This window comes from Perognathus longimembris, chromosome 1, assembly GCF_023159225.1.
Source record: "Perognathus longimembris pacificus isolate PPM17 chromosome 1, ASM2315922v1, whole genome shotgun sequence".
NCBI lineage: Eukaryota > Metazoa > Chordata > Mammalia > Rodentia > Heteromyidae > Perognathus > Perognathus longimembris.
In genome coordinates this window covers 46406599-46428741 of record NC_063161.1, presented here as the reverse complement: position 1 = coordinate 46428741, position 22143 = coordinate 46406599, and the positions used below count along the sequence as shown (strand labels likewise).

The 22143-nt window shown below is 37.6% G+C and overlaps 2 protein-coding genes across 2 annotated transcripts; both read right to left on the bottom strand.

The window, feature by feature from the left end:
• Window positions 1-4960: 4960 nt before the first annotated feature.
• Window positions 4961-5932, bottom strand: LOC125348290 (olfactory receptor 6C75-like). Its single transcript, XM_048341400.1, is given in 1 exon segment — window positions 4961-5932. A coding segment is annotated over 1 exon segment (972 nt).
• Window positions 5933-17992: 12060 nt separating this feature from the next.
• On the bottom strand, window positions 17993-18964 carry LOC125348282 (olfactory receptor 6C75). Its single transcript, XM_048341389.1, has one exon. The coding sequence runs from the start codon at window positions 18941-18943 to the stop codon at window positions 17993-17995; it is 951 nt and encodes a 316-aa protein (XP_048197346.1). The 5' UTR covers window positions 18944-18964.
• Between the last annotated feature and the right edge of the window lie 3179 nt (window positions 18965-22143).

Genomic DNA, 22143 nt, shown 5'->3' with positions numbered 1-22143 from the left:
GGTGTGTTTTCTTCATGTAATATATTGCATTTATTGATTTGTATGTGTTCAATTATCTGTGCATACCTGGAGAAAAAAATAGTTTGATCTTGAACTTTTTAATGCGCAGTTGTATTCAATTTGAAATTATTTCATCCATGTTCATCAAGGAAGTTGGTCTCTTTTTTTTTTTTTTTTTTACTGTTGTCTGCTTGTGTGGTTTGGATATGAATGTGATAATGGCTTTGTAGAATGAGTGTGGTAGAATTCCATACTGTTCTAGTTTTTTGCATACATTGAATAGCACTCACACTCATTTTTCTTTGAAATTCTGGTAGAATGCAACAGTGAATCCTGGCCTGTCTTTGTCTTCACTATACTGAAGATTTGTGTGTGCATGTGTGTGTCTGTGTGTATGTGTGTACTTGTTTGTCCTGGGAGTTGAACTCAGAGCCTGGGTGGTGTCCCTGAGCTTTTCTGCTCCAGAATAGTACTCTGTCACTTGAGCCACAGCTCCATTTCTGGTTTTTGCTGGTTAGTTCAAGATAAGTTTCATGAACTCTCCTGTTGAAGTGAGCTTTCAACCACTGCCCTCCAATCTCAGCCTTCTGGGGATCAACATTACAGGCATGAGCAACCAGTTCCTGGCCTCCTTAGTGTCTTTTGCTGTTGGTGACCTTTAGCTATCTTCCATTGTCTTTGGTTTGCATATTTCCTGTGCTTCTGCATTGAGATTTATGTATAGGCTTTACCACACAGGCTCTACTCCATTTGGGTCCCTTTGTCAGCACATGTGTAACCCTCTAAGTTTATAGTGGAGGATTCAAGCACAGCAGTAAGGTCTGCCCTGCTGGTGCACAGGGAGAACCAAGAGACTCAGCTTGGCTGTCTGTGGATCTTAGCTCTTTCAGACTCTTCCTGGAAGTTCATCATCATGGGGAGGCAGGAAGCTGGGAGATGCTACTTGAGCACAGTGCCTAGTTCATAGCTCTCCTCCCCAACTAGCAGCAAATCTCAGAACCAACAGAAGGCTCCTGGGTGTGAGGAACTCTGCCAGACACAGACTTGCTGTTGTTGCTTCTGCTTCTGCACTGCTCCTCAGACACTGGGATTTGCTCAAGGCAGGAAAGTGGGGCCACCAACCACCATATTCTATGCTGCCTCAACTCCCAGTACTGCTTTGATGTCTCCACTCTCCTACTTCAAAGTCCCTCCTTCTCCTTCACCCCCTAGTGACTGTCTCATTATCAAAGACTATGGAGGGAGATCCGCACTCCTTGAGCTATGACTGTTCCTCGTTTTGATGCCCCAGGCGAGTGCAGTATCCATTTCTAGCTAGCTGCCTACTCTGTCTCCCATAACTAGCCAGCAGCTGCTAGACCCTAAGAGCTCTGCCAGCCTAGCCCAGGACTCCCTGCTTTGTCACTGAAATGATGCCCAGGCAATGAAACTGCTCACACCAGGTCGGTTTGGGGTTGCTAAACCCAGATCCTTTCACTGCTTTCTGAACGCTTACCTGTAGCTTTCAGTTTGCACAAATCAAACTCTCTCCCTCTCAACCAGCATCTCTGGTCACCAGTTGCCAGAGACTGGTGACCAGAACTGGGTTTCCCAGAATTCTCTAAGCAATGATTATTACCCTTGGTGACTCAGTCTCAGTAGCTGCCTGGCAATAGATTCCCACAGCCCCTAGGGAGCACTTGCAGTCTATGCAATCCTACAGCTCCTGGATCCTGAGTTCTCAGTGTCCTTGTCAAAAAGGATCCTCAATAATGCAACTGCTCTCACTAGGAAGAATGATGAGACCATTGTGCCCTTTGCTTCTCAAGTATTAGTTAACTTTTGAGCTTACCCATGGCTGCATAGATGAAAATAGTGATGCAATCAGACTCAGTGAGCAAATGCTTTGGAGAGGAGCAATCTTGGAAACTAGAACTAGAAACATGCAGGCAATCTCAGAATTGCATGTTATTGAGATCACTGATTCCTTAAAAAAAAATGTATTAAATAAGCACACGTAAAACACCAAGATTACTTGTGGGGCTCTCTAAATTACCATGGCCTTATAAATGTAACATTCATGAAGCAATTACTCCTCTGGAATTAAATATCTTGGCCAACACAGAAGAGAATGTCATTTAATCCAGAGAATTTAGAGTCTCTTGACTCTTCTGCTAATCTCAGATATACTATGATATAAGTGATGCACTTTCTATGTGTTTTATGTTCCTTTGTCTTTGGGGCAAGCCACTGTCTTATTTGAACTAGGTCCTGAGTTATTTCTGCCCTGCCATTTATCTCAGGGAGACCTGTGGAGCTTGTGTGTGGCAGGTTCACCACTCTCAGAGCTAAGATTTAGTCATTCTCCATTAAGCATTCCTCATGGTGCACCTCACTTTCTGATGCTGTGTCTCCAGTGCTAAATTTCCAAGCCCGAGTCACTGTTTGCTTTTCATGCACCAATATGATGGGGCATATTGCTATATTTTATAAATTTATATGGTCACAACACCTGAGCTGGATTCATGTGGTTATATTTTTCAGTGCAAGAGCATTTTTCAAACTGTGTACTGGCAATTTAATTTTTAAGGTATCTCTACTGATGAATATGTGTTTTTAGTTAAAGAGAACATTTTTGTTAAGGGTTGCTTACCAAAGGTCTTAGTAGAACATGTGTTCAGTAAAATGCATGTTAAAGTAATCCAAAAAATATATACAACTCTCATAATTTTGACTTCCCATTTGTACTATTACTACAATTTGCTTTGTAAATTATCACTTCTCTCTCCAGACATTTTTGGGCAGGTTTTTTGTTTTCAAATTTTTATTATCAAACTGATGTACAGAGAGAGGTTACAGTTTCATATGTTAGGCATTGGATACATTTCTTGTACTGTTTGTTACCTCGTCCCTCACACCCCCCCTCCCCCCTCCCCCTTTCCCTTTCCCCCCCTGAGGTGTTCAGTTCACTTACACCAAACAGTTTTGCAAGTATTGCTTTTGTAGTTGTTTGTCTTTTTTACCCTGTGTCTCTCAATTTTGGTATTCCCTTTCAATTTCCTAGTTCCAATACCAGTATACACAGTTTCCAATATACTCAGATAAGATTACAGAGATAGTGTAGGTACAACCACAGGAAGGTGATACAAGAACATCATCAGTAATAGAAGCTACAGATACACATGGGATGTTGAAAGTAGTTACAACTGTGATATAACAATCGTTTCCATAACATGGAGTTCATTTCACTTAGCATCATCTTAGGTGTTCATAAGGGTATAGCTATTGGGCCTTGTGATGCTCTGCTATGACTTGCCTAAACCTGTACTCATTATTCCCAGTAAGGGAGACCATAGAGTCCATGTTTCTTTGGGTCTGGCTCACTTCACTTAGTATAATTTTTTCCAAGTCCTTCCATTTCCTTACAAATGGGACAATGTCATTCTTTCTGATAAAGGCATAAAATTCCATTGTGTATATGTACCACATTTTCCTGATTGAACAGGTTTTAACTTTGATTTGCTTTGTTTTCTAAAGAATTGATACAAGTATTGTTTCTTATTTCAAGTATTGTGTTTTTATTTTCATGTCTGGATTTTTTAGGATGCTTTGCTTATCCATAGAAATCAATGCCATCCCTCAACAATAAAAACTTCTCTTTAAAACTCCTTAATCAGCATGTGGTAACATTTTATCCCCCTTTTTTTAGAGCTGCCATATAGACTTTCTATTTTAGATATGTCTAAGAAAAAATCCTCTTTCTTTATTGAGGCTCTTCCTGGTCACTTGTTTGGTTGTTTGGTTAATTGGTTAGTTACATTTGTATTTTGTGATGCCAGGCATTGGGGTTTGAATTCAGGGCTGTTGGTGCTCAAGGCTAGAACTGTACCTCTTGAGCCCAAGTGCCACTTCCAGGATTTTTGGTGCTTGATTAAAGATTAGAATCACACAGGCTTTCCTTTCCTGCCTGGCATTGAACATTGATCTTCAGGTTACAACCTCCTGAGAAGGGAGACTTGCAGGGATAGTTACAGCATGCAGCTAGCTAATTGCTTTTGTTGTCATCGTTCTTTTACTCAAACATTCAGTGCAATTTCTATGATCAGAATCCCACAATAGAACTGTACCTCTTGAGCCCAAGTGCCACTTCCAGGATTTTTGGTGCTTGATTAAAGATTAGAATCACACAGGCTTTCCTTTCCTGCCTGGCATTGAACATTGATCTTCAGGTTACAACCTCCTGAGAAGGGAGACTTGCAGGGATAGTTACAGCATGCAGCTAGCTAATTGCTTTTGTTGTCATTGTTCTTTTACGTTTTCAAACATTCAGTGCAATTTCTATGATCAGAATCCCACAAGTGCCATACTTTTGATGTGTTAATAACTTCAAATGCTCTCATATAAACAGTAGAGAATAGTAGCAATGCCTAACAGTAAAATTAATTTAGGGAAATTCTGCTTGCTTCTCAGCTGTCAATGGAAAGGTAAGGTGTATGGTGGACTTACAAATCAGGGAGAATGAAGGCAAGAGTGAATTAGATAACACGAATTTCAAGATGGACTATTCAGTGTCAATAAAGCACCACTCAGTGTTTGTCAGTGTTTTCTTCATCTCAGTACAAAGGATACAAAAGCTGTAAAAACATAAATTATAACAACAATTTGTCTCCCAAATTATTGTTTCCTATAAATATGGTGGACAGAAATAAAATATTTCAACTACAGAATTTTAAGCAAACTATTTAATGAAAGAACACATGATTTGTCCTGATATGAAAAGCAGAGATTAGGGATTTCTGTAAAAGGTAAAAATGGTCTAAATCTTATATAAGTTAGTGTAGTTAATACATATATTAAGGTAATTAGAAAAAGAAGGATTGATGCTTTACAAACATACCTAACTGAAGGAAGAAAAAGACATGTTTACAAATGATTTATGTAGTTTTTCATCACCCATGTCTCTGGGGCTCCACAATTCACATCATCCCATTCCTTTACTTGAAGAAAAGACCATCCTGTGGACCATCCTCTTGAAGGCTTGCTTCACTTGCTGATTGCGTAGTGTGTAGATGAAGGGGTTCAGGAGAGGAGCCACAGAGGTGTTGAGCACAGCTACTCCTTTGCTCAAAGTCACCCTCTCCCTTGCTGAAGGCTTAATGTACATGAAGATGCAGCTGCCATAAGAGAGGGACACAACAATCATATGGGAGGAGCAAGTGGAAAAGGCTTTCTTCCTTTGGCTTGTAGAAGGTATTCTCAGAATTGTACGGATGATATTTGCATAAGAGAGAATCACTAGTGTCAAGGTGACCAAGAGTGTTACCACAGCTATAAGGAATGCCATGAGTTCCAGAAAATGAGTGTTACTACAAGAAAGCTGCAGAATTGGAGAAGAGTCACAGATAAAGTGATCAATTATATTAGAAGCACAAAAATCTAACTGCAACAAAAGCATAACTGGGGGGAAAATGATCAGAAATCCTGCCAGCCAGCAACTAAAGACCAGAAGTATGCAAACCTTGCTGCTCATGATGGTTGTGTAATGGAGGGGTTTGCAGATGGCCACATAGCGATCATAGGACATGGCAGTGAGAAGATTAAATTCTGTGACTCCCAAGAAGATGAGAAAGAAGAGTTGAGCTACACAGCCATTGTAGGAAATGCTTCTGTCTCCTGTTGTTATGGTGACAAAAAACCTTGGAATACAGGTAGATGTGAATGCTATTTCTAGGAATGAGAAGCTGCGAAGGAAGAAATACATGGGGGTCTGCAGATGGGGATCTGAGAGGGTAAGGATGATGATAGTCAGGTTCCCCACCACACTGAGCATGTATGTGAAGAGGAGAAATAGGAAAAGCACAATTTGCCACTGTGGGTCGTCTGTGAATCCAAGAAGAATAAATTCTGTTAGTGCTGTAGAATTTCTCATCATTTTCTTTCTTCATGAAGTCATTCTCCATTTATCTGTGAAATAGTGAGGAAATGAGTAATGTGTTACATTAATAAAGAAATGTAGTTGAAATTTTGCTTTTCTCTTTCTGGTTTGACATAGAAAAGAAAACAAAACTGTCATTTTGTATATGTGTGTTTTCACATATATATGTTTCTGTGAGTGCATATGTAAATATATGTATACATGTAAGTAACAGACATAATGTTGCCTAATTATAATAGCAATAATCATTATTTAAAATTGTATATGCCAATGTCTCCAAAAAGTAAAAACTTCCAGTTATGTAATATGTATAAGTTTCAAGATAGAATGTGAATCACAAGGACCACAGTTAATAATGTCATATTGTATGCTAAAATTTTAGATATGATAGGTTACTTGACTTCATTAATCACATAAGTATATATACATATATATAGCGAAACATAATTGTAAATATGAAGTGTACATATGTATATTTACACTGGGTGAAACACACAGACTTTAAATGTCTTGCTTTTTGGTTCTGAGGAAAATTTATTTTGTAACATATCAAAAATTTTTCTACTTCACATTACCTCATATATTATTTATTACATTTTTTCCTTCACTATATTCTCATATATTTTGGGATGTCTTCTGAATGACTCAATATATTTCCTTAAATTAAGAAAAATTATCTTTTAACTCTGTAATTAAATTTTTTTCAAACAAACCACTTGAGAGCTCACTCTTCATGTAATACTGGGGATAGTTAATTGTTTTGATGTTTTCTTAGTTTTTTAAAAAATTTCTGTCTTAAATCAGGTCTTTTCTCTGCTGCAAGACAAATTTTTATAACTTAAAAAGAAAACGCACTGTTTCAAAGTCATGTTATCCAGTCATTACATATGGAGATGTATTATAAATGGGAGCTGGCTCCAGTAGAAATCCAATGTTTCTGCTCTAATACTATTAGTCATTTGTAAGCAAGGTCTTTGTAATATTTTGAAAATACTATCCTGGAATACATTTTATTGACCAATCTATCTTGACTCTTCTCTCTGATACAAAGCAGTTTTTACATGAAAGAAGTTAATTTTATTTTGCTTTTGAAATGGCCTCCCTATGTAATTCATGTGAACCCATGTTCCTCTTGCTTCAGTCATCATGTTTTGCAATGCCCTCACAAATTTTACTTTTGTAAACTTCAAGTACTCCTACTTGTATTATTTTCAAAATTATAAGATAGTTTTCCCAAGCATATTTTGTTTTTTTGTTGTGGCTAATAAATGATAAATAGTTCAGTAGTCAAGCTGAGCTTTCAGGAGAGACTGATTATTTTCTTTACTTCTTTGTTTTGGAAAGGATAGCACTGTTTGTACCACACAAAAATGTATTTACTTGTTCTTTTTTAAAGTTGGTTAACAGTGGTATTCACTAGACACTATGTTGGAAACGAACTTTACAACTTGGGGGGAGGGGTACTGAGGGAGAAAAAAAGGGAGTGGTAACAGTTCAAAAAGAAATGTAGTTGTGACCTTACTTATATAACTGCAACCCCTCTGTACATCACCTTTGCAATAAAATAAAATAAAGTTAAAGTTTTGATATGCTGGTCTCTAGACTAATTTCTCAAAAATTTTGAGTATCCAAACAATTTAATTGAATCTGCACATTTTCCATTGTTTTCTATCTTCTTTATAGGTGTCATTATATTAAAATGAATAACATTTTTAAAGGATTAATCAGCTGTCTTCAGAGTTGATTGAACTTGCACAAACATTTTTATACAAAACTTCTAGAAGAGAAAAATTCTCACATTCTCAACTCATTTCTACAGCCAGATGGTGTATAGCTTTGTGACTTTTTGCCTTAATAGGATTGGTGCTAATAGTCATTGTCTGTGAAACTCATATTGTAAAAATCTAAAATGTAAAGAGTAGGCCTGTTTTACAAAAATGATTTCATTGTTTGCAGCTACTGCATGTAGTACAAATTATCATGACCTGTTATCTAGAGAAGACCATGAAAAAAATCCTACTATCCTCTAAATCACAAAATGTTCATACAATAACAGAGACAGAGGATCACATGAAGCTATTAGTTTGCAGTAGTTGAAATTTTTTCACTTATACAATTCATTGAAATTATCTTGGTTATTTTATTTGTATATAACTTTGTCATAGAAATAACTTCACAAAAATACAAGTATATACTACTAATGCAAAATTTCTATATCTCAAATAATACCTTAAAAATAGTGATTCTGTGATATATATGACTGATTTAGTCAAAGTCATTTTCTTAGATATACATTATTAATTTGTTGAACATAGGTCTCTGGAATTTTTCCAGGGTTTAACAATTAATTTTCCCTCTGCTATCATACATTTGTAAGCAAATATCCAAAGTATTGATTTTTTTAAAGAATAATTCCAAGAAATACCCCACAATGTTTACATGTTCAAGCATCAAACTATTTATATACATGAATCCAAATATATAGACGGTTCTAAGGCCCCAAGTTAGCCTACCTATGCCTCTTAAAGAAGTATTATCTTGACATTTGAAACAAGTGACCGTTGAAATGAAGAACAATGTGACATATTTTTGTAGCTGATGGTCATAACAATTGGCTCTTCTGGGCAGATACAACATTATTCCTTCTAACTATAACTTATTTGTTCTATTTACAGTTTGCTCATGGGGATTCATTGAATTTAAAAACAAAAGTTACCATGAAGATGGGTATTCTCAAGATATCAAGTGCTAAACATGATTCCAAATTAGTAGTTAATTTAGAACAGACTGGATTGTAAAGGTCTAAAATTAGAATTCGAAAATATTTGCACTTTCGTTTTTACAACGTGAATTTTAAAAGTTGAATATTATTTTAAGCCCTGCAAACAGCAATAGAAGACAACTATAAACAAGGTGAATTATCTACTTCAGGGGAAAATAAGCATTCATTTTAATGTTTTAGAACTACTTGAGGTTTCCTTTTTTTTCTATGGCAAAAAATATGCCATAGGTTTATTCTTACAAAAATGTGTCAAAATATATGCATAAGTCAGATTTTCTTCTCTAAATTGAATGTAAGTAATGTCATTTGATAACTCTTTTAACCCAAAAAGATATTTTAAATCACCTCTTAATTGTTACAGTAAGACTTCCATTTGGTTGCTGTTTCATTTAGGGGCCCCATAAACTATATTGACTTTTATCAAAATGGGAATTAGAATTATTTCCCTTAGGATGCTTGATAATTTCTAGTAAAAATTTAAAATTGTTTTTCAATTTCTTTAGAAATCACAAAATTATTCCAATAAGAATGAGAAATATGGAGTGTTTAGTGATAAATAGAGCAAAGCAAACATATTCCATATCTTAAATTCAGTGCATATCATATAAATTTATTAATGACAAAATAAAAAACTTGATTAACATACCATAAACATGATTGCGTTTAATTACAAAGATTGTTGCATGTTCATACACCTATATTATGCTTCTTTTTTTGCCAATCCTGAGTCTTAAACTCAGTGCCTGAGCACTGTCCCTGGCTTCTTTTTGCTCAAGGCTAACACTCTACCTGTTGAGCCACAGCACCATTTCAGGACTTTTTTATTTATGGGGTACTGAGGAATTGAATCCAGAGCTTCATGCATGCTGAGCAAGCACTCTACCACTAAGCCATATTCCCAGCCCTATGTTACGCTTTTATGGAAGTACAAATTGTTTAAAAAATTATATGGAAAATACATCAAAAGTATACAACTAGGGGCTGGGGATATAGCCTAGTGGCAAGAGTGCCTGCCTCGGATACACGAGGCCCTAGGTTCGATTCCCCAGCACCACATATGCAGAAAACGGCCAGAAGCGGCGCTGTGGCTCAAGTGGCAGAGTGCTAGCCTTGAGCGGGAAGAAGCCAGGGACAGTGCTCAGGCCCTGAGTCCATAGCAGAGCATCACAAGGCCCAATAGCTATACTCTTAGAAACACATAAGATGATGCTAAGTGAAATGAACTCCATGATATGGAAACAAGTGATATATCACAGTTATAACTACTTTCAACGTCCTATGTGTATGTGTAGTTTCTATTATTGATGATGTTTTGTATCACCTTCCTATGTTTGTATCTACACTATCTCTGTAATCTTATCTGAGTATATTGGAAACCGTGTTTACTGGTATTGGAAGTAGGAAATTCAAAGGGAATACCAAATTCGAGAGACACAGGGTAAAAAAAGAGAAATAACTACAAAACCAATACTTGTAAAACTGTTTGCTGTAAGTGAACTGAACAACTGGGGGGGAGGGAAAGGGGGGGAGGGAGGGGGGCATGAGGGACAAGGCAACAAACAGTACAAGAAATGTATCCAATGCCCAACGTATGATACTGTAACCTCTCTGTACGTCAGTTTGATAATAAAAATTTGAGGAAAAAAAAATGTATACAACTAATCACGATTTTCACATCATGTACAAATTTCCTGTTTCTACCCAAGGCCAATTCCACAGAGTTCAAGCGGGTCTGAATATTTGATGAGAACTATCAATCCAGTACTAAAAACATACATATCTAAGAACAGTTTTTTGTGTGCTGCTACTAGGGCTTACACTCAGATTCTGAGCACTGTCCCCTCAGTATTTTCATTCAAGGATGATGCTCTAGCACTTCCTGCACAGCACTACTTCCAGTTTTTTGGTGGTTATTAGAATAAGGCTCACTGATTTTTTTTGATGGGGCTGGTATAGAACCGTAATTCTCAGATTTCAGTCTCCCAAGTAGCTGGTATTATAGGCATGAGTCAACTAACCTCCAGCTCCAATTATACTTTTTACCAATTATGTATGTTACCAGTGACCATTAGTCATGTGCTTCTAAAGTTTTTGACAAAATATGTTTCTGTATAGATATTTGTTAATAGATTGTAAAGATGTCATAAAGACTGATAGAATATAAATAGATATGCCAAACTGTCATTAAACAAATTAATATTTAATTTAATATTTTCATATGTATTTTATAAGGAAACCCATTGGAGAGTGAATGCTTTACTGCTGTTTAGCACGTTTTAAGAATTTGCTAGTGTTGGTGGAGTTCAGAGAAGATTGTGGAAGGAGAACAGGAAACCAACTAAGATAATCTGAGGAAGCAGAATTTTAGGGTCCCATCAGGCTTTTCACATTTAAAGAGTCACACCAAGTAAGCTATAATTATACAGAGATATATACCAAAGAAGAAAATCATAAACGACCCAAATAAGAAGACAGAATTAAGCACCAGCTTGCAGCGGCAGTGGAAACCGAGCCCTCGGGCTTTCCACATACCTTCAGCTGTGAATTTAAACCCTAAGAATGAGAACCCACAGCCCATCCTGCCAGAGTCAAACTCAGAGATAACTGGTCACATCGTGGAGGGTCCTAAACACCAATGGGAAATGTGAGTAACCCACAAAAGACATCCTCCATCCCTCCCAGAGATCAGCATCTGGAAGGGAGCCCCTCCCCGTACCAGAGAAGAACCCTGAAAGTGGCAAGGAGACTGCTGGAGCCCCTGGATGAAAAGGCCCCACTTTTGAAAAGGGTAAAGCAGTCTGATACTCATACACTACCCTTATCTGGTGACAAACAAAAGGCCAGACCAGAGGGAGGCAGCTTTGCCCAGTTAGAGGCAGTCCTGCCCCTCAGCAGTGAGCAAGGGTGAGCCCAGCATTCCATACATTGCATGCCAGCTCACTGCTAGCCAAGGACCTTGAAATTTCAAACCCCAAAGTCTCTAAACTCACACTGAAAAAAGCCCTCATCAGATGGTAAAAGCTGAGGGCAATTTCAGGCTGAGCTAAGAGAAAGATCTCAGGAGCTAGCCCGCACATATCCTGGAAGGCTACTGATTACAGATAAGCTGCAGTGCCATCCCTACCCTAGCATACTGAAGAGATTCTAGGTGGCAGATAACAGACGCGTCCTACTTGTTTTAGCACACAGAAAATTCTATAAGGAAGGCCTTCAAAGGAAAACTCACTCCAACTCTCATCAAACTCCTGAATGAAATTGAAAGTGTAAGATTACTACCAAATTCATTCTATGAAGCTAGCATAACCCTCATCCCAAAACCAGATAGGGACACATCAATGAAAGAGAACCATACACCCATCGATTTGATGAAGATCCATGCAAAACTTCTCAATAAATTCTAGCCAATTGAATTCAACCCCTTACAAAAAGAGGAAGAAAGAAAGAGAGAGAGACAGAGATAGAGAACGAAAGAAAGAATGAAAGAAAGGAAGGAAGGGAGGGAGGGAGGGAGGGAGGGAAGGGAAGAAAGAAGAAAGAAAGAAAGAAAGAAAGAAAGAAAGAAAGAAAGAAAGAAAGAAAGAAAGAAAGAAAGAAAGAAAGAAAGAAAGAAATATACTATGATCAAATGGTTTTCATTCCAGGGATGCAAATCTGGTTGAATCACATTAATTGACATATGTTAATGTAATGTCAATGGCATTCAATACATCAACAAGAGCAAGGACAAAAACCACCCAATAGATGCAGAAAAAAACACTTGAAAAGATTCAACATCCCTTTATGATAAAAGCTCTAGAGAAGTTAAGAATCCATGTAACATTCCTCAATATAATAAAGGCTGTAGATGACAAAACTACAGTATTATACTTAATGGTGAAAAGTTAAAAACCATTTCCTCTAAAATCATGAGTGAGACAAGGATGTCCGCTCTTTCCAGTCCTCTTCCATATATAGTACCGGAATTCCTAACTAGAGCAATATGGCAAGACAAAAACATACAAGGGATCCAAATAGGGAAAGAAGAAGTAAAACTATCCCTCTTTGCAGATAACATGATCCTACAGAAAGAACTCCATAGAGTCCTCTCCCAAGTTACTTGAGCTAATCAAAAAATTGGCAAACTAGCAGGGTATAAACTTAACTTTTCTGTATGCCAACAATGAGAAGAACACGAGTGAAGTTAGTTAAGTAACTCCTTTTGTAAATAGCCTCGAGAGAAAAAAAAAATACTTAGCAATTAACCAAAGACGTGAAGAATATCTATGACGAAAACTTTTAAAAACCTGAAAAAGGAAATTAAAGAAGATTGAAGGAAATGGAAAAACCTCCATGATCCTACATTGGAAGGATTAACATCTTAAAAAAATGGCAATGCTGCCAAAGGCTATCTACAAATTCAATGCAATACCCATCAATATCCCAACAGTATTCTTCAATGTTATAGAAGAAACAATCCAAAAATTCATATGGATAACAGAAGACCCTTGGTAGCAAAAAATCCTCAGCAGGAAGAACATGGCTTGAGGAATATCAACACCATGCTTCAAACTGTATCACAAAGCTGTATCACCGCTTTTTTTTTTTCCTACTGGCAAAAGGATAGGTCTGAGGACCAATGGAATATAATGGAAGATGCAGAAATGAATCCACAGACCTATAGCCACCTAATAATTGATTAAAAAAAAAAAGAGCCAAAAACACAGGCTTGAAGGAAGACAGCCTCTACAACCAAATATCCTGGCAGAATTAGCTGTACAGGTGCAGAAAACTGAATTTATATCCTCATAAATCAGTCTGCACTAGAATCAATTCCAAATGGATCAAAGACCTCAATGTAAGGTCAGTTACCCTGAAAATATTATAGGGATAGGGGAAACACTAGAGTTCCTTGATACAGGTTAAAGTTCCTAAGTAAAGATCCAGAATCACAACAAAGAAAGAATCACATCAAAGAAAGGCTGGATAAATGGGATTGCATCAAACTGAAGAGTTTCTGTATGACAAAGGACATAGCTAGCAAGATAAAGAGCTTTGCATCAGACCAGTACCTCATATCTCAAAAATACTTTGAACTCAAAAAATTAAACCTCCCCAAAATAAATCCTCAAAGAAGCAACAACCCAATTAATAAGTGGGCTAAAGATTTAAAGAGAAATGTCTCTGAAGAAGAAATGAGAATGGCCAATAGACACACGAAGGGATGTTCAACACCTCTGGCTACACAAGAATTGCAAAGCAAAATAACACGGAGATTCTGCCTCACTCCAGTTAGAATGGCCATTATCAAGAAAACTAAGAATAAGAGATGCTGGCAGGGATGTGGCCAAAAGGGAATGCAACTAAACTGTTGGTGGGAATATAAACTTGTTCATCCACTCAGGAAAGCAGTATGGAGGTTCCTCAAAAGACTAATTGTAGAACTTCCCTATGACCCAGAAATTCCACAACTGACCATCTATCTAATGACCACAAGCTATGCAGCACTAAATCCGCCAGCACAACCATGTTCATTAAAGCATTGTTTACCACAGCTAAGATATGTTATCAGCCTATGATTTGCCAGGAAGGTGGGTCACAAGGGGAAAAACTGGGAGTAAATGAGGAAGGGGTGACACTACTCAAAAGGCAGTGTACTCATTATCTGACTTACATAATTGTAACAAATCTCTATATCACCTTTACAATAAAATTTTAAATAAAAAGGTAGTCTTTATTAAAATGAACTGAAATAAATGAAAAAAGAATTTAATAGTGTCAATGACAATAATAAGTTCTTAAGTCATGTAGGATAATATATTGATAATCCACGAATACCCCTTTTTAAACTTTTACACACTATTATAGCTTGTGTTCCATTGCAAGATCTCTAGGCTCAATTAAAGTATTTTCAGATTTTTTTTCCTGTTTGTTGTTTCTTCTACATTTTTTAAATGAAATGCTTTTTTGTTGTTTTGAGAGAGGCCAAGTCTAGGTCTTTAACTCAAGGATTGGACGTTGTCCCTCAGCTTTTCTGCTCAAGGCCAGTGTTCTACCACTTGAGCCATAGCTCCACATCTTCCTTTTTGCTGGTTAGCTGGAGATAAGAGTCTCATGAACATTTCTGCCCAGGTTGGCTTTGAACCATTATCCTCCTATCTCAGCTTTCTGAGTAGCAGGATTACAAGTGTGAGCCACCAGTGCCTGGCATCTTTACAGAGTGTCTTTTGCTGTGGGTGTTCTTTAGAAGTCTCCCATTGCCTTGGTTTGCATATTTCTTGTGCTTTTGCATGGAGATTTATGTATATGCTTTACCACACAGGCCCTCCTCCATTTGTGTCCCTTTGTCAGCACATGTGCAACCCTCTAAATCCTTCTATTGCATACAGTGGAGGATTCAAACATCACAGTAATATCTGACCTGCTATTGCACAGAGAGAACCAAGAGACAGTGCTGTCTGTGGATCTCACCTCTTTCAGACTCTTTCTGAAAGTTTGTCATCTTGGGGAGACAGGGGCCTGGGAGATGTCACTTGAGCACAGTGTCTGTTTCAGAGTTCTCTCCTCACCACCTAGGAGTAAATCCCAGAACCAACAGATGGCTCCTAGGTGTGAGTGACTCTGCCAGACAGACTTGTTGTTGTTGCTGTTGCTGCTTCTGCACTGCTCCTCAGGCCCTGGGACTTGCTGAAGCATGAAAGTGAGGCCACCAACCACCATATCCTATGCTGCCTCAACTCCTAACTTTAATATCTCAACATCCTACTTCAAAGTCCCTCTATTTCCTCAAACCCCTAGTGATTGTCTCATTCTCAATGACTATAGCAAACTGTCTGTACTTTATGAGCTAGGACTGTTCCTTGTTTTGATGCCCCCAGGCTTGTGCAATTTCTAGCTGGCTGCCTGTCCCCCATAACTAGCCAACAGCTCCTGGAACATGAGAGCTCTGCCAGCCTACCCTAGGACTCCCTGCCTTTGAAATAAGGATAACAGATCTAACTGGTGCCATGTTGGCAACATAGTGGATAATTGGGAAATGAATTTAACTGGCACCATCATGTCTTCTTGGTGTATGGAGGTGAAGTCCCACCCCCAGGTGATGGGTATGCCTGAATTCCTAGGCAAGGAGAGGGACTTGGGCAATAAATAGGTCACTGGACCTGCCAGTCCTGTGCCATTAACTCTGGAGATTCTCGAGCTCCCTGTGACCATGACCCTATTTAGGCCCTGAAGAGATCAGTCACCATTTTGCACCATGCCTCCTATCCTCTGACCCTACTCAGGTCACCATGGAATCTCTCTTCATTAGAATTGATCTGGTTTGTTGAGACTGGTTTTCTGGTCTTTCTTTACTCTTTGATCCTCATGGCTCAATGTCATAACAGGATTAAGTGTATTCTAGGCTGCAAGATTTGGGGTAACACGATTCCACCACAGTCACTGGTTCTCTAATAGAGACTCACAGTTGGAATTCTCAAAATGTGGCTTCTCTGTATCTCATGACTGAATTCCTATATAGTACCTGAATCTGCTTTCACCAGGTTGGTTTGGAGTTGCTGAACCCAGAACACTTCATTGCTTCCTCAGCTCTTACCAGGAGGAGCTGCAGCTTGCTCAAATCAAAACCTCTCCTTCTCTATCAGCACCTCTGGAGAACAATTCTCAGCGGGACTGGAGACCAGAGCTGGGTGTCCCAAGATTCCCTGAGAGATGCTTATTCCCTAGGTGATTCATTCTCAACATCTGCCTCGCAATAGACTCCACAGCCTGTGGGAAGCACCTGCAGTCTAAGTACTCCTACAGTTCGTAGAACCTGAGTTCTTGGTGTTCTTGCCAAAAAGGATCTTCAAGCAATGCAACTGCTCTCACTGGGAAGAATGGTTCTGCCAATCTCTGTGCCTTTTGCTTCCCAAGTATTCATTAACTTTTTAGCTTGCCCACAGAATTACCCATGGCACATAGTGATGCAAACAGACTCAATGAGCAAGTCATTGGACCATGTGATGTGGAGGGGAGCAACCAAGTAAACTAGAAATATGCAGGCAATCTCAGAATTGCAAAATTACATGCTATTAAGAACATTGATGCCTCTTTAAAAAAGTATTAAATAAGCACATGTGAAACACCAAGATTGCTGGCAGGGCTATCTCTCTAAATTATCATGGCCTTATACATGAAACATTCAAGAAACAATTACTCCTCTGGAATTAAATAACTTGGCCAACACAGAAGAGAATGCCATTTAATCCAGGAAATTTAGAATCTCTTGACTCTTCTGCTAATACCAAATGTTATCTGTGCCCCCATAGTGACATAAGTGATGTACTTTCTATGGGTTTTATGTTCATTTCTCTTTGTTTGAACTAGGTCCTGAGTTATTTATGCCCTGACACATCTCAGGGAGACATGGAGCTTGTGTGTGGCGGGTTCACCACTCTCAGAGCTAAGACTTAGTCATTCTCCATTTGCACCTGACTTTCTGGAGCTGCATCTGCAGGATTAATTTCTCAAGCCCAAGTCACTGTTTTCTTTTCCTGCACCAATATGATGGGACATATTGCTATGTTTTATAAATTCATATGGTCACAACATCTACCTGAGCTGAATTCATGGGGTTACAATGCTCAATTTACAGGCTCCTGAGAAGCGAGATTTGCAGGGATGGTTACAGCATGCAGCTAGTTGATTGCTTTTGTTTTCATTGTCGTTTTTTATTCAAATATTCGGTATGATTTCTAAGATCAGATTCCTATGAATGCCATACTTTTAATGTGCTTTTAACTTTAATTAAAATGCACTTATATAAACAGTAGAGAATAATAATGCTAAACAATAAAATTAATTTAGGGAAATTCTATCTCACTTCTCAGCTGTCAATGGAAAGGTAAAGTGTGTTGTGGACTTATAAGCCAGGGAGAATGAAGGCAAGAATGAATTAGATAACATGAATTACAAGATGGACTATTCAGTGTCAATAAAGCACCACTCTCTGCTCTTTGTCAATGTTTTCTTCATCTCAGTACAAAGGATACAGAAGCTGTAAAAACATAAATTACAATAACCATTTGTCTTAAAAAATTAGTTTCCTAATATTTCAACAAAACAATTTAAAGCAATCTAATGAAAGAAGACGTGATTTGTCCAGATATGAGAAACAGAGATTAGGGATTTCTGTAAAAGGTAAAAATGGTTTTACGCATCTTATGTAAGTTAGTGTAGTTAATACATATATTAAGGTAACTGAAGGAAGAAAAAGAGATGTTTACAAATGATTTATGTAGTTTTTCTTCAGCTCTGTCTCTGGGGCTCCACAATTCACATCATCCCATTCCTTTACTTGAAGAAAAGACCATCCTGTGGACCATCCTTTTGAAGGCTTGCTTCACTTGCTGATTGCGTAGTGTATAGATGAAGGGGTTCAGGAGAGGAGCCACAGAGGTGTTAAGCACAGCTACTCCTTTGCTCAAAGTCACCCTCTCCCTTGCTGAAGGCTTAATGTACATGAAGATGCAGCTGCCATAAGAGAGGGACACAACAATCATATGGGAGGAGCAAGTGGAAAAGGCTTTCTTCCTTTGGCTTGTAGAAGGTATTCTCAGAATTGTACGGATGATATTTGCATAAGAGAGAATCACTAGTGTCAAGGTGACCATGAGTGTTACCACAGCTAAAAGGAATGCCATGACTTCCAGAAAATGAGTGTTACTACAAGAAAGCTGCAGAATTGGAGAAGAGTCACAGATAAAGTGATCAATTATATTAGAAGCACAAAAATCTAACTGCAACAAAAGCATAACTGGGGGGAAAATGATCAGAAATCCTGCCAGCCAGCAACTAAAGACCAGAAGTATGCAAACCTTGCTGCTCATGATGGTTGTGTAATGGAGGGGTTTGCAGATGGCCACATAGCGATCATAGGACATGGCAGTGAGAAGATAAAATTCTGTGACTCCCAAGAAGATGAAAAAGAAGAGTTGAGCTACACAGCCATTGTAGGAAATGCTTCTATCTCCTGTTGTGATGGTGACAAGAAATCTAGGAATGCAGGTAGATGTGAATGCTATTTCTAGGAATGAGAAGCTGCGAAGGAAGAAATACATGGGGGTCTGCAGATGGGGATCTGAGAGGGTAAGGATGATGATAGTCAGGTTCCCCACCACACTGAGCATGTATGTGAAGAGGAGAAATAGGAAAAGCACAATTTGCCACTGTGGGTCGTCTGTCAATCCAAGAAGAATAAATTCTGTTAGTGCTGTAGAATTTCTCATCATTTTCTCTCTTCATGAAGGCATTCTCCATTTATCCGTGAAATAGTTGAGGAAATGAGAAATCTGTTCCATTAATAAATAAATGTAGTTAAAATGTTTTGTTTTTGTTTCTGGTTTTTTTGAAATAGAAAAGAAAGCAAAATTCTCATTTTGAATGTGTGTATATACATTTACATATGTGTGAAAGTGTATGTGTAAATATGTGTGTACACATAGGTAAGAGTTATGATGTTTCCTAATTACAACAGTAATAACAATTATTATAAATTGTATATACCAATATCTCCAAGAAGTAAAAACTTCCAGTTATGTAACGTGTATAAGTCTCAAGATGGAAAGTTACACATAAGGACTATATTTAATAATGTCATATTGAATGCTAAAATTTTAGATATGATAGGTTACTTGACTTCATTAATCATATAAGTATATATGTAGCAAAACAATTGTAAATATGAAGTGTACATATGTGTATTTGCACTGGGTGAAAGCACACACTTTAAAGTAAGTCTTGCTTTTTGGTCCTGAGGAAAATTTATTTTGTAACATATCAAAACTTTTTCTACTCCATATTACCTCATATATTATTTATTCCATTGTTTCCTTCATTGTATCCTCATATATTTTGGGATGTCTTCTGAATGATTCAATATATTTTCTAAAATTAAGAAAAAAATATTTTTAACTCAGTAATTCTCTGTCTGAAAACAGGTCTTTTTCTACCTCAAGGCAAACTTTTAAGACATGTAACAAACAGTACAAGGAATATATCCAATGCCTAACATATGAAACTGTAACCTCTCTGTACATCAGTTTGATAATAAAAATTTGAAGAAAACATAAAATGCTGTCTGGTCAATACATATGGAGATGTGTTATAAATGGAAAGTGGCTCCAATCAAAATTCAGTTTTCTGGGCTGGGGATATAGCCTAGTGGCAAGAATGCCTGCCTCGGATACACGAGGCCCTAGGTTCGATTCCCCAGCACCACATATACAGAAAACGGCCAGAAGCGGCGCTGTGGCTCAAGTGGCGGAGTGCTAGCCTTGAGCGGGAAGAAGCCAGGGACAGTGCTCAGGCCCTGAGTCCAAGGCCCAGGACTGGCCAAAAAAAAAAAAAAAATTCAGTTTTCTGCTCCAATGCAATTAGCCATTTGTAAACAAGGTCTTTGTAATATTTTGAAAATACTATTCTGGATTATATTTTTATAGACCTATCAATCATGAGTCTTCTCTCTGATGCAAAGCAGTTTTTGCATAAAGGAAGGTAATTTTATTTTGCTTTTGTAACCCAAGTGAATCCATGATCCTCTTGCTTCAGTCTTCATACTTAGCAATGCCCTCTCCAAATTTATTATTTTAAACTGCAAGTAGTACTTATATTATTTTCAAAATCATAAAATAGTTTTCCCAAGCATACTTTGTTCCTTTTTTGTGGCTAATAAATCATAAGTAGCTCAACAGTCAACCTAAGTTTTCAGAAGAGAATGATCATTTTCTTTGTCTTATTTGTAAAAGATACCACTGTAGTACAGAGAAATCTATTTACTTGTTCTTTTTTAAAGTTGGTTAACAGTGATACTCACTACACACTATGTTGGAAATGAACTTAAAACTTGGGGGGAGGGTGTCAGAAAGGGATCATGGGAGAGGAAAAAAAGGGAAGGGGTAACACTGAATAGAAATGTACTCATAATCTTACTTAGATAACTGTAACCCCTCTGTACATCACCTTTACAATAAAATAAAATAAAGTTGCTTCAAAGTTTTGGGTATGCTGGCCTCTATACTAGTTTCTCAAAAATTTTGAGTATCCAAGCAATTTAATTAAATCTGCAAATTTTCCATTTTTTCTATTCTTTATTGGTGTCATTGTATTAAAATGAATAACATTTTCTAAGGAGTAACCATCTGGCTTCAGAGTTGAATGGATTTGTACAAACATCTAATGTATAAAACTTCTAGGAGAGATAAATTCTCACATTCACAACTCATTTCTCTGCAGCCAGATGATGAATAGCTTTGAGACTTTTTTTTTTTTTTTTTTTTTTTTGCCAGTCCTGGGGCTTGAACTCAGGGTCTGAGCACTGTCCCTGGCTTCTTTTTGGCTCAAATCTAGCCCTCTACCACCAGAGCCACAGCGCCACTTCTGGCCATTTTCTATATATGTGGTGCTGGGGAATTGATCCCAGGGCTTCATGTATACGAGATAAGCAGTCTTGCCACTAGGCCATATTCCCAGCCCGGCTTTGAGACTTTTTGCTTTAATATTATTGTCCGTGAAACTCGTATTATACAAAACTAAAATGTAAAGAGGCCATCTTGTCTTTTTTTTTTTCTTTTTCTTTTCTCTTTTTTTTTTTTTTGCCAATCCTGGGGCTTGAACTCCGACCTGAGACCTGTCCTTTTTGCTCAAAGCTAATACTCTACCACCTGAGCCACAGCACTTCTCCTGGTTTTTACTGTTTATGTGGTATCAAGGAATCAAATCCAGGGTTCCCTGCCTGCTAGTCAAGCACTCTACCACTATGCCATATTCCCGGCTAAAGAGGCTATCTTTAAGGGCAGGCCTGTTTTACAAAAATTATTCCATAGTTTCCAGCTACTGCTTATAGTACAAATTATTGTGACCTGTTTTCTAGAGAAGACCATGAAAAATCCTACTATCCTGTAAATCACAAAATGTTCATATAATAACAGAGACAAAAGGTCACATGAAACTATTTGTTTGCAGTAGTTGAAATTTGTTCACAATTCATTGAAATTGTGATTATTTTATTTGTATATAATTTTGTCATAGAAATTGCGCCACAAAAATACAAGTATACACTACTAATGCAAAATTTCTATATGTCAAATAGTGACTCTCTGATACATATGACTGATTTAGTCAAAGTCATTTTCATAGATGCACATTATGAATTTGTTGAACATAGGTCTCTGGAATTTTTCCAGATTTTAAAAATTAATTTTCTCTCTGCTATCATATATTTGTAAGCAAATATCCAAAATAATGAGTTTTTAAGAAGAACAATTCCAAGAAATACCCCACAATGTTTACATGTTCAAGCATCAAACTATTTATATACATGAATCCAAATAAATAGAAGGTTCGAAGGCCCCAAGTTAGCCTACCCATGGCTCTTAAAGAGCTGTTATCTTGTAACTTGCAAAAAGTGACAGTTGATAATGTGACATATTTT

What these genes read in the sequence shown, in the direction of transcription:
- LOC125348282 (XM_048341389.1), bottom strand. Translation starts at nt 18,943, where the DNA reads ATGATGAGAAATTCTACAGCACTAACAGAATTTATTCTTCTTGGATTG.